Source organism: Columba livia, chromosome 6, assembly GCF_036013475.1.
Source record: "Columba livia isolate bColLiv1 breed racing homer chromosome 6, bColLiv1.pat.W.v2, whole genome shotgun sequence".
NCBI lineage: Eukaryota > Metazoa > Chordata > Aves > Columbiformes > Columbidae > Columba > Columba livia.
Window position 1 is genome coordinate 34,474,980 of NC_088607.1, and position 13,075 is coordinate 34,488,054.

Consider the following 13,075-nt stretch of genomic DNA (forward strand, 5'->3'; position numbering starts at 1 on the left):
GACAGATCACGCTGCCAGAGCTCTTTGACTAAAACAACTGGCAAGCAGTATGTTTTGGAGATGAATCACAAGTGTCACAATTTGTACTTGCTATGCTAGTAAGACAAATTATTTAGAGAGCTGCGGTGAAATACCAATCAGTCTTTTGAGTTAACTGCATGATAACCCCTTTATAGAAACAATGATCACTACTAGTGTCAAAGTTATCCGCTGACTGCAGAAGTTATTTATACACTTATTTGCTGTTCTGTAAGAGACCAAACCACAGCCTTGATTCCAAATTCCCTCAAACACTGAAAAAAATTCAAAGCTGGCACTTCTCTGATTTTTATGGTAATTGGAATACTAACAGTAATGAACTAGAAAACAATTTCAGGATTGCTCAGTAAAAGTTCCCTCCTCGTCCTCTCAGTTCTCACCTTTAGTCACTTCTGATTTTATTCTTCCACATCCAGAAAAAACACTGCTCAGATTGACTCCAGCAAATTAAAGTCAGAGTTTTCTCCTCAGTGAAAGCAGTGAATATTTCAAGAGATGAGAGGATGTATAGTATTTTCCAAAATTCCTATTGCTTTGCCATTCATAGAACAATCAACATCCTGAGAATAATAAGCTGGAGCGCTGGATTCACACCCATAGATTTTGTCTTGTTTTTCCCTCTTGTAGTTAACAGAGAATTAAAAAGGAGACATTTTCATCCTCTATATAGGATGCATTAAGTTGATTATTATAATGGCAAGGAAGGGCTTCTTATTCACTTTCTCATAAATACGAATGCAACTCTCCTCTGAATGAATGGTCACTGGACAGCATACAATAAGAATCTCAGAGTATGGGCTTCCTTGTATTTTCCACATGCTAATTTAAGAAGTCCTTCTCATAAAATGTGTTCTGTAGCATACTTGTATTTATAGAATTGTATTGTAACCCCATATTTCAATAGCAGCATTTAGTCTCATTTACAGTATCTGCAGAGCATGTAGGGATCATCCAGAATGAAAGCCATGGATGACAAGTCTACGTCTTAAAGTACTATAGAAAGTGCAGTAACGAACACGAGTGATTTAGATCCTGGTGTGCTATTTATTATCTATCATTGACTTTCATATGAAAAGTGTTTAGCTTACAAGTCAAGATTTTCCTAAGTGTCAGCATTATGCACCCAGTATGTTATCTAATAATCCAGATGTACTCCTTCTGTTTCATCTAGTACATCATTCATCACCAACAATAAAGAAATCCAGAATGAGAACATAGTTGGTAATTTTGCTGATGTTGCATGTTTGCTGATGTTGCAGAACAGATTAGTCTCTGGTCTTCTACAGCAATGATAATCATGCAGTGTTGACAAAAATACAAACATGATTTTGTGAAGATTCTAGCTGCAACCTTGGTCAAGCATATGCACTAACAAGCTGTCATTTTTACCAGAAAAAAAACACCATACCTGTAATTTATGCAGATGGTACCATGCTAAATTGCCCAGTGAAATTTCAGCACAATTAGAGGTTCTTTTAAACAGAAGATACCCTAAATGAGGATTAGCTTCAGGCAATTGCAGGAACAGGTTAGGACAAATCCCAGGATATGGGAAACTTAACTCAGTTAAACCAGCTGAATTCATAACTTTTAACTCCCCTAACGACAGCATAACTCCTTGCCAGTGGGTATGTGTACTGTTGGTGTTGTCCCAGGTCACACAAATAATTAAGCGTTCTTTATCAGCAGGATGAAAATCTGGAAATTTCACCTTTCAGAACAGCTTCCTTAACCAGAGACCTGAGCCCTTCTCTTACCTTCTCCAGTTCAATGAATAAAACTTCAGACTTTCCATCAGCGTGGAGCAGGGCAGCCTTTAGCATTACATTTCAGTACCTTCAGCTTAATGGCTAGGGTTGTTTGAGGAAGCTGCTGGAATCCTTTTTTCCAGTTTGTGTTGGAGAAAAGGAAACAGAGACAGACTGAGAGAGACAGAGAGAGGGAGAGAGAAAGAGAATCAGTGTCCTGCCTAGGAACTAGGAGAGACACCCGGATTCTTGTCCTTGCTGTAGTGGATTTTTCAGTATTCCTGCAAAGTGATAAAGGACATGGACAAAGAACTTCCCTGTCCACTCATCTCTGCCCAACTAGGGTTTCATTAGCATTTAGCAGAACTTTCTCTTTGGAGACTGATGTTGCAGTCCTGTAAGAAAAAGCATCCAAGTCTCATAACCTCAATGAAACGTCTGGGCTACTGCTCCATTTGGTGAAAGGAGAGCACAGGTAGTGTTAACGCCACTTGCCAAAATCTGCCAATCTAGTCTATTGGGCCTTTTATCTTCCTTTACAAGTAACATGTCTCAGCAATGTTCAGTTAGAATACATCACATAGAAACAAAAAGACGTGGGAAGAAAAATGCAGATGGAGAATTTGGGGGGATTTTGGCAAATAGAAAAAATACAAATGTGTAATGCAAACTGATTCTTTTACGCTGGCATTTGAAAACATTTACAGGCTTCGCCAATGGAACTATAAACAGAGGAAATGCAGCTTTACAGGCAAAACTTAGAAATTAATGATATTATCTCCTCAAAACTTTGCTATACAAACAACATAAAATAGAAAAATGAGGTAATTAAACCTCAAAATCCTGTGCAATCATAAAAATAAAGGAATTAACTGTGCAATAAAAAAGGAAAGGAGAGCTAAGTACCTGGGCCTGGTTTATACTTGTTGGTTATAAGAACTACAAAATGTGCCCACATACCTGTGTCACTTACTGTGAAGAATATCACATGGTAATGCTGGTTGGTTGTGTCTTGTGTAAGACCAAGAGAGCAGTGTGGTCACTGACTTATTCTTAGGACAAAGAGTAAAACTACGGCTGCTAAGAAAATTACACACAGCCCTCACATTAATATTCTTTACTTTTACTAGGGAATGTTTTATAAGAAATTTCAGAGCAGAAGAGATGCAAGGTCTGTCCAAAAGCTTTTAGTTCATTAAAAAGCACAGCCTGTAAAGCCATGTGCAGGACCCAACTCATCACACAGGCCACGTCACCACTAACACCTCAACACTGATCAAAAAATCATCTCCTTGCAGTTCCCGTTCTAAACAGTCAGCCTCAGAAAGGTCACAAGAGTCACCAAGAACTCAGTTCCCCAAAGCATAAGAATTACACTAAATTCAGTCACCCCAAGGCTAATCAAATGTAGGCAATTTTGGACTAAGGAATTAAACCCCAAGGAGCCCTCATGGAGGTTTTTTGCTCTGTCCTAGCAATTAGAAGAGATTTAAGAACCTGACCAAGGCAAATTTTCAGATCTTAACATTAATAGGTATAAACTCGCAATATTCATGGGAATGAATAGTTGAACAACCACTTGTAGCTGTCTTCCCAAGATCGAGATCTAACCAACAACAAAGTACAGACAGGTTTTCCTGGTAAGGATGCTGGCTTGCAGAAGTCATCACCTAGGAAAGGGAACATGAGCTCCTCATGCTTCCACACACACTCCTAAGCCACTCGCTGCAGCTGATAACTCTGTAGGAGTTGGAGATACAAACCCCATTTAATTTTTCTTCTCTTTTCCTCTTGCTCTATCACTTTGAGCTGAACAATATTTTGAATACTGTCTAGCTGTGTACCACAGATGACTTGCCAGACTCTTCAAGGGCTTATGTTTCCATTTGGATAGCATGATACTCATGCTTTGTGCCATGTAAGAGGGACCAACTGCAAGCAATAAGTCACTTCAGTGATACCTCTCCATGGGCCACGACAAGTGAAGAAAAGCATGCACATTGGCTATTGGTTTTTGATTCCCACTGCTGAAAGAGAGAGTATCCAAACTAAACAGAAGATTTCAGTCAGAGTAACCTGGATTAGACCTTGAAGCCAAGGAGATTTACAGCTTGGGAACAGACACTGAGAAGCAATATATGCTGGTTTCTTAGATAAACTGTTAACTACATTTAGAATATCTCTGCCTAAGAGCCAATTCAGTAAAAGTTACAAAACTGGGATTGAATTGGGAAATGTTCCTGGAGTTGGCAATGAGTGGCAAACAGAATTATGTTTTTACACAGTATATGACAATCAACATTCAAATAAAGTTCCTCTAGCCTTTCTATTTATGGTAATTTCCATGCTAACATCACAATATTTTGATGCTGCAAGCTTCTACTAACTGTAAGCATGTATTTTCGCTAAAATCTGGATCCTGCTAAAGTCAAGAGCAAGATGGTTTTAACTTGAACAGATCCAGGATTTTAGAACTCATATGCACATACAAAGGTGTTTAAAAACTTACAGAAATTACTGCAGTCACTGCAATTCCCATTTTTTGCCAAAAAGGTTTACAGGTAGCAGAATGGCCCAGGAGGTACATTTCTTGACTCAACATCTAAGAGAACACGATCCAACCACTTGCTCTGTCATCCACTTCCTATGTTACCTCAACAGGTCACTTTGCTTCTTCAGGCCCTGCCCTGAAGGGCCCTTGCTGTCAGGTGCTGAAAAAAATGATGGTGATGAGGCCAAACAGATCGATCACAGAGGCAAAATGGTGTGAATCTGTACCTTCAACAGGACTTGCACTGAGAGAAGATTTTGTTTGCCACGCTGGACAAATGACGGCCATCCAGCAGCACCCTACACAATATTGCCAAGGCAGTGCAAAGGCTAGCAGCTTCCCAGAAGAGAAGTTGCATTTCACTTCTTCACCTACCCCAAATTCCCACTAGCACTTGTTTGACTTAATTTTTTTTCCTTTTGAGGTACTTTTCCTCTCACTCACTCCTGCAGAACAGGTCACTGTGGGATCAGATGACCAGCAGCAATGGCAGGAGGGTCGTGTGGGAGCATGCGAATGTGAGCAGGGGGTAAGCAAGGGAATGCTACTACAAGCTGGCAACTAAACTGGTTCAGCTACATTGTCAAATCATATCCTGAATACGCTACACGTCTCTGTGGCAATAATGCTGCACAGCTCACTTATAATGTGCTACTAGTGGCTAGAGGAAAAATGGTACAGAACTACTTAAGACACATATTCACCAGTGCATTTCCTGGCTTGGCTCATGCCATTTTTACCAAGTTTTAACCCTTCTTCTTATACCCTGCAAATATTAATGCAAGCACCACCACCTACTCCCCTTTTGCTAATGCATGTGAGTGAAAAATCCAGGTTTCAAGAGTTGCAGTGTACTCCATATATAGATACAGATAATTATATACAATTATTATATATGTATGTATTATATATATTCTAATTTGTACACAACATTTACACCTCTAGAGAGAGGCTTGAATTTTATACTTTTCTAGCTGGGAGACACCACAATTTTAAATATCTGGCTACTATATTAAACAAGTATATGAATTCCTCTCTGTAAAAATTTTGTGTTCCAGGAAAGCTGCCTAAAAGCAGCTGGAGCCCTATATTTCTGACCAAAACAGAGCCTGAATCTTTGTACTCTTTCCCTTGGTCTTCTCAGTATGCTGAACTGCAGCCTAGTTTTAACATTGTACTCAGTGATGACATCGATTTGTTCCTTGCTTTTCAAAATGCTTGCCTGAACCACAACCACAAGCACTTTGCCCTACTCCACTTAGGTAATCACATTCAGAAATAGCTTTATGGCTCATGTGGTAAAAGCAGCTCCTCAGAAAGCCATATTAACAACTATTTTCTGTTCTTGCTAATCCTAGAAGAAAATCTGTGAAAGAAGCCAAAACCTTCTAGATTATATTCTCTACACAACTCCGTATTTCCACTTATTTCATAGATTCTTGCTTGGTATAACACCTTCAATCAGTGTAGGTTTGCGTTAAAATTTCCACAGCAATATTAATTTAGTCTTGTTGGTTTGTGTGTAAATTGGTGTAAATTTATATATGTACACTAAACAATACATTTAAAAAGACAAAGCCTGAAGCGTGAGCACAACACACAGGCAACGCTTTCGGTCTGTGGGAACTCTAACTTCAATATTTTCTAATTTAAAATGTATTTTTGAATAAAACTCCTTAAAATGACGAGTCCCAACACACGAAGTCAGCCTGCACAGCTCCTACCCAGAGACTGTTGTGTTAGCGTGGGAACGCAATGACTCTCGCGGCTTCCACAGGCAGCGAAGCAGCTGCCAGTGATAACAGCCCAGTGTTGATAGCGCAGCAATACGCCTTTGTTGTGACAAACTGCTACTTTTATTTTATACCTTTTCCTGTGTGTGCATACACAGCCAGAGTCACACACACTCAAGAAATGTGAGAGAAAACCTCAACATGATTAACTTCAAAGTGGCCCCATGAAATGCATTCTTTCCTCTATCATATTTTCTCCTGCAAGCAGATGTATGAAAAGGAAGAACGGCCCACATTTCTTTAGGAAGCAAAGTTTGTAAGAAGTTAGTATCTTCAGCACATCAGTCAGGGAAAAATGATACATTGTGTTCACAGAAAACTTTTTCAGATCTAAAACATCAGGTTAACTACAGTTTGAAAATAATTACTTTAAGTTTACTTTCTTAGTTGGTTAGACAACTTAAGACAAACCTGTACATTTGGAGTAGGGGTAATAAAAGATGTTAACTGCCTCTATCAGCATTGTTTGGTTTCACCTGTAGGCCAGTTGCTACAGCAACTCTACACTATTGATTTCTTATTATATAGCACAACTTCTTTTGGACAGCAATGAATCTGAAAAACATCAGTATGAAAACCTGCTGACTAAACTCAGCTATCTATAAACAATGCTGGACTTTCCTGCAGCTTGCACTACTTCATTGCCTTTTAACCTCACTTCGTAGTTCTGGAGTCAATACCTTACACATTCACGTCATGCCTTGAAAGGGTAAGGGTGATACCTTCCTAGCCTCATTACTTTGCTCTGCTAGAGAACACCATGTGATGAAAAACTCACTTCAGGGACCAAGCAATGATTCCCCAATCTTCAACTATACACCTGAAGATGTATTAGAAGTGTAAAAGTACAATACTGCCTTTTTAATTTGAAGCTTTATTCTTGTCATCAGCAATTTTCATTTCCAAAACCTGCTTTGGACACAGTTACCAGAAAATTGAACTAAAGAAGAATTTGATCTAGAGATTAGTTACATCATTCTGAAAAAAGTCATCACATTCATGCTTTGTGAGTCTAACGAAACTGGCATATAGCTCAATAAATTTGAAGACTGTATACAACTGAGGTAGTCCAGTGGCAGATTTATGTATTGCCATAAAAGCATGATGTTAACTGCTGGTAAAGTTCACAGGGCAGTAAATAACTGGCCTGCTGACTTCCAGGTTATGCAGATTTAATGGTTTTGTATGCAAAAGCAAATGCAGGGCCCCCACTTCTTCTTTCCTTTGTCCTTTATTATGTTGCACTGAAAAACTAGAAGGTGTTGGATCTTGCAAAAGCCCTCTTCCAATTTTTAGTCTTCTAGTCTACTGCTTTCAGATTGCTATCTGACTCTGACAAGTCTTACTACATTTCATTGCCACCCATTTTATTCTAATCTGAGTTAACCTCTCTGAGTAAAAATTCTTCACAGCCTTCCTGTGTCTGTGCTTCTGAGATAACCAATTTGTGAGTCACTTGGCCAGCTCTGTTCATCAGCCCTACTGCCCTCCAAACATACCTAACACTTGAAAAATGGCTTATCTTTACAAAGGGAATAAGGGTGCTCAAAAGTGCTTAAATACGATAAATGAGAAACATAGGCAAAACAGTGTATTTACCTTTATAATTACACAGTCATATAACCAATTCTGAGAAATCATGAGATAATTTTTGAGAGGTTCATTACAAAATAAACAGTAACATGTTTAAACAGGCAGAAATGACACTCTCGGTACCATACTTGCTATGTTGCCCTGACCTTATTCATGCAACAAATCATTAAATGACAGAAAGGGAAGAAGGAAAAGAGATTACTCCTATCTTAATTAATCCTTAATTAGCCTCCGCATTTCCAAAGGCCACACAGCATGTGAAATCCCTGAAAACAACTTCATTCTTAGAAGAATTACGTATAGTATCTTCAGGTCGTAGTAGAAAATTCAGACACTCAGGTTAATCCTTTCACAGTAGGAAATTTTTTTGCCAGTGTTTTTGCTCTCTGCTGCCAAGAACTACCTAAAAAACATGAAGGAAACTGTTGAAAGCTCTCAGAGAAGTGGGAGGTAAACAACACTCCAAATATGTTCTTCAGCACATTGCATGCAACTAATTATTTAGGTTTGAATTCCTTAATTTATTGGAGACTCTAGAAACAAAATATAACTGCAGCACATTTTGGTGACATGGCTGCTTCTTAGAACATAGCAGTCCCTCTATGATTTTTACTTGATTCTTCCTTCCTAAAAACACACAGGCCCTTTCTCATTATCAAGGGTAAAAGATTGATTGGATTCCCGTAGAACACTATAACCAGCTTTCACCATCTATATGGAAAAAATGATAGCTTTAGTGAAATGAAACTTCTAAATGAAACTTCGTAAGGCTGTTTGCTGATCAGCAGCAGTTGGCCAGCCCACAAAGCAAACAGAGCCAACTCAGAAAGGGGCTGCTAGTCACATTCCACAAACTTAAGATTCAGTGAGAATCTGTGTCTGCGGACCAAATTCAGACTGTTTCAATATGTCCTAGTTTACGTAGGCTTTTTTATTTTCACTCGTTTAGAGTTAGTCTAACAGCACAAATGACTGCAAACACCACAGCACACCACTTGTCTTGTTCAGAAGTGTGCCTCTCCCACTCTGCAGGAATACCGGATTTCCAGCTTTGAGCAGAGGCTGATGAATGAAATAGAATTTCGCCTTGAACGTACGCCGGTGGATGAATCGGACGATGAAGTCCAACACGAGGAAATCCCTACTGGCAAATACATAGCACCCATCTTTGACAAGAGACTCAAGCATTTTCGGGTAACGGAAGGATCTCCTATTACATTCACTTGCAAAATAGTCGGAATCCCTGTTCCCAAGGTAGGTCATTCTCACTGTTAGCGATAAAGGAATAAAAATCAACTACCTGCTATTTGCTAGATATCTCTCTGGAAAGTCTCACTCATGAGAACTTAGCTCTGTGGAGAGAACTCTAAAACAAATTATTTCCCTGCTTTCCAAAATAACAGTATCTGCTCCGAACCATGAATCAGGCCTTGGTGTACTGTATGGACTGCCTCACAACCACCAGACTCCAAGAGAAACAGAACTTCACAAACCCACAAAAAATTAACTTCTCAGAAAGATGAGATCTGAGATAACCAGTAATGTGTCTATAGCCAAGAAAAGAGAATCTGACAGGCCCAGCTATGTAAAGAAGATATGCAGCTTACCGAGTTCAACCTGGAATCATTCTATTTCACATTGCAAATGATCTGCAAATTTCATAATATTCTAAAATTTTTACTAGCATTTTGTCAACTTAAGCCATGTTTTTATCTACACTTTTTCTCGTCACTACAAAGCAAGTGTTAAGTCACCGCGGGGGTGTCTGATCACTACAGGTATACTGGTTCAAGGACGGCAAGCAGATTTCAAAGAAAAACCCACGTTTCAAAATGAACAGAGAAGAAGATGGAACATGTTCTTTACATATTGAAGCTTCTACTAACGATGATGATGGCAACTATACAATTATGGCTGCAAACCCACAAGTAAGATGTTCTATTTTCCTCTACAAAAATGCTTGTTTCATCTTTTTCTAATAAACGTTAGTAGGAACACAGACTGGGCCACCTATTCTGACATCAAGTGGTGACTGTATCAAAAATCAGATACTTCAGAGGATGGGAGAGGAAACCATGTAACGAAGAATGATGAAACTACTCCCCTATTCTTACACATTCCAGTCACAATCATTAAGGATATTTTCTCACATTAATAACTCCTGCCCTATCTTCTGACCCCCGCTCTGTTGCTGATAGATACCTTTTGAGATGTGGTGACAAGACAGACATGTTATTTCAGGCAGAAAGAATAGAGCAAGGGAAAACAAAAAGTTACATCAAGTTTGAAAGTGTTACCAAACACAATTACTCTTTATCTGAGAAGCAAAGACCTGGCTCTGCAGTCTCACCGCCTAATACCATTCTCCTTCACACTATGTGCTAGCTTAGCTGTTCATACAGCAGTATACTCAAGTAGATCAGGCAACTTTTTCAGTTTAAATTTTGTTTTGTTTCTGTGTGGCTGCATAAACAATTATGCTATTCAAAGGTACTAGCAGACAGCACCTGTGAAGACGAAGGAATGAACAAGCAGGGCCAGACACTGCTTAAGCTGGTCTCCAGAGCAGCACTGCTAGATGTACGGCCACGGCCACCAAGAGTCTGAGGAACACGCTGCTCTAGGCAAAGAAACCCCCTCCTCACCTGCACTCCACTGCATGCAATAGTATTTGCTTTGAAAACCTAACATTTCCACTCAGTTACTTCACAAAAATAAATCCTAATGCATTGTACACATTAAAAATTTCTACTTTAAAATTAAATGAGTTATTAACCAACTATTACTTCTGTTTCCATTGTGATTTGCAGGGGAGAATCAGTTGTTCAGGTCACTTGATGGTTCAGAGTATCCCTATTCGGGGCCGAATCTCAACAATTCAGCCTCACAGGTAAAAGGAAAGACACATTTCTTCAGACCCTCCTCATGCTTCTTACAGAACACATTGAAAATAACCACTTACTGTGCTTCAATGCACTCTGTACTTCAGTTCTCCACCGTAAAAGGGAAATAACAGCAGCAGTTCCCTCCCAACAGGTCACTTCAAGAATGTAAGATTTTCAAAGGTCATTTTCAAATATAGGGATGTTTAATTGTGAAGTATTATTTGATTTACCAGTTGCAGTGGAGTTAAATGCAAAGGATGAATTAGCAAGATGAAATTCAGCCAAAAAAGCAAAAAGAAGTGAAGGACAGCTTGGGAATCCAACTACAGAATATAGTTAATTTGATAATCTTTCTAAGTGGAAAATATGCAAGTATTAAATTAAAATCAGTCCATTTCTTTCTGCCCTTTTATTTAATTCAAGCTATCTGTTCATCCCTTTTCACAATTTCTTCCTTTTTCTAAGCATTAGGAAAAACAAGTTTGGCTTCCAAACATACACCTGCAATTTTTGTGTTGCAGAACACGACCCTGGGTGCCAGAAGGAGACAAAGAGGCAGTTCAAGAACGCTTTTTCAGGCCATACTTTCTACAGGCTCCAGGTGACATGGTAGCACATGAAGGGCGACTTTGTAGGTTGGATTGTAAGGTATTAACTGTTTCCTCTGCTCATTCTCACTTTCCCTACCTCTGTACAAATATTGCTACATGTTTTCAATTTCTTTATTGCATTCATGAACATTTTCTGTTAAAGTTTTAGTGCTTAAAAAAAATATTTCTTATTGCCATTGTCTCTGAGCTGATTCAGGGGATTTCTTTTCAACACATGCTGTATGAAATGAAGAACACAGAAAAGCCCAGAAATAGAAGGCTCACTTACAAAGTTGTTCAAATTACTAGATGGGTTCACCATGTCCTTTACTGGTCTGAACTCTGGAAGTTCATCTGGGAATGACAGGTCCATTATCAGATTCTTGAGCATAATCCAGAATAGCACAAAACCATGAGAAAGAGAGGATTCAGCCTGCATTCTGTTCAAACAAATAATCCCATTGTATTGGACTGAATTACTGAAGACTAATACTCCCTGAAAAGAGGGAACAGAGCCCAGTTCATTTTATGCTTACCCAGCACGAGATTCAAATCCCAAAATGAGAGAGTTGTCAGAGATTAGAGTACATGCAGTGAGCATCCTGTTATTGAACAGCATTAAGAAACTCATCTGCTCCAACGTATTCTGATAGCCCCTTCATGTCCCTGTCACATAGCAGAAGTGGTAGTGCTCACATTGACCTCTTCCATGCTCCAGAATGTCTCTACCCTATAGAAGTTAATGCCCTGAAGATGAACAAGATTCATTACTACTTAATTTACAATGTAAAGTTTACTAGGGAGCATGCCAAAGAATTTGGTTATTCTTAGCTCTGCTATCCTGGCAGAGCTCGTGAAGCCTTAAAGCGTGTCTGGCATTGCACAAACCTGGAGGAGAGCAGTCTCGTTCAGGCAAGTTCCACTTCCCTATTTCTCTGGTTTGCAGAATATTGTTCGGAAAGCAATATTTTAGGCATGAGTAAGTACTTGTATCTATTGGAAAGATCTTTAGAGTACAATACAGTCTAAAAATGTTTCTATAAAATACTTAACTTACAGTGTTCTAAAGTATGTAAGTTTAACAGTTAAAAAGAACTATATCATTCTGCATCAAATTTTACAAAATACAAAGTCATTTGTGTGACTCTGATATATAACTAACCAGCAGAAAAAACAGAAGCTGAGAAATAAATAATAATTTAAAAAATCTTTGTTCCAGATTCTGATTTCATTCAGATGGTCTCTGAAGAAAGGCTTACCTATGAATTTACTAACATCTCTCTGTCAGTTTGACATTTGTCTCTGGTTGTTTCACTGTCTGTTAGGTGTGTGGGTTACCAACTCCAGACCTGACCTGGCTCCTGAATGGCAAACCTGTGCTACCAGATGGCACCCACAAGATGCTGGTCAGAGAGACTGGAGTTCACTCTCTGCTTATTGATCCTCTCTCACAAAATGATGCTGGAACTTACACTTGCCTTGCCACTAATAAAACAGGACAAAATTCATTTAGCCTGGAGCTCACCGTTGTAGGTAAGAATCATTGAAAAACTGGTCAAAATGCTGGAGTTAAGAAGAGAGAATGATTAACAAAGAATTCTGTCTCATCACTTCACCTCTCTTGTCTTGGCAAAATGAGACTCTTAATTATTTCCCCAGAAAATGCTTAGGGTTTGAATTCATAATATATGTTGAGGTCTCCTAGATGTCAGTCCCAATTTTATTGGTTTAAAAAGGTTTTTAAATAGAAAAAGCTAAAAAACTGAATACTGTTCTTTAATAAAGCCTTGCAAGAGGTGAAATCCATAGATCTGGCATTAATTTCCTGCAATGGTAGCATGTTTAGACCCATTAGATATGCATATATTTTTTTCAT

General features: G+C 38.8%; 1 protein-coding gene across 2 annotated transcripts in view; it reads left to right on the forward strand.

Annotated features, from left to right (window-relative positions):
• The window catches only part of MYPN (myopalladin), a 69,613-nt gene that overhangs the window by 52,042 nt on the left and 4,496 nt on the right, over window positions 1-13,075 (forward strand). For both annotated transcript variants that reach the window (XM_065067901.1, XM_065067900.1), the window contains exons 13-17: window positions 8,757-8,978; window positions 9,503-9,652; window positions 10,535-10,614; window positions 11,131-11,257; window positions 12,525-12,732. In XM_065067901.1, the coding sequence (XP_064923973.1) occupies window positions 8,757-8,978; window positions 9,503-9,652; window positions 10,535-10,614; window positions 11,131-11,257; window positions 12,525-12,732 (787 nt within the window). The remainder of the gene's footprint in view (window positions 1-8,756; window positions 8,979-9,502; window positions 9,653-10,534; window positions 10,615-11,130; window positions 11,258-12,524; window positions 12,733-13,075) is intronic.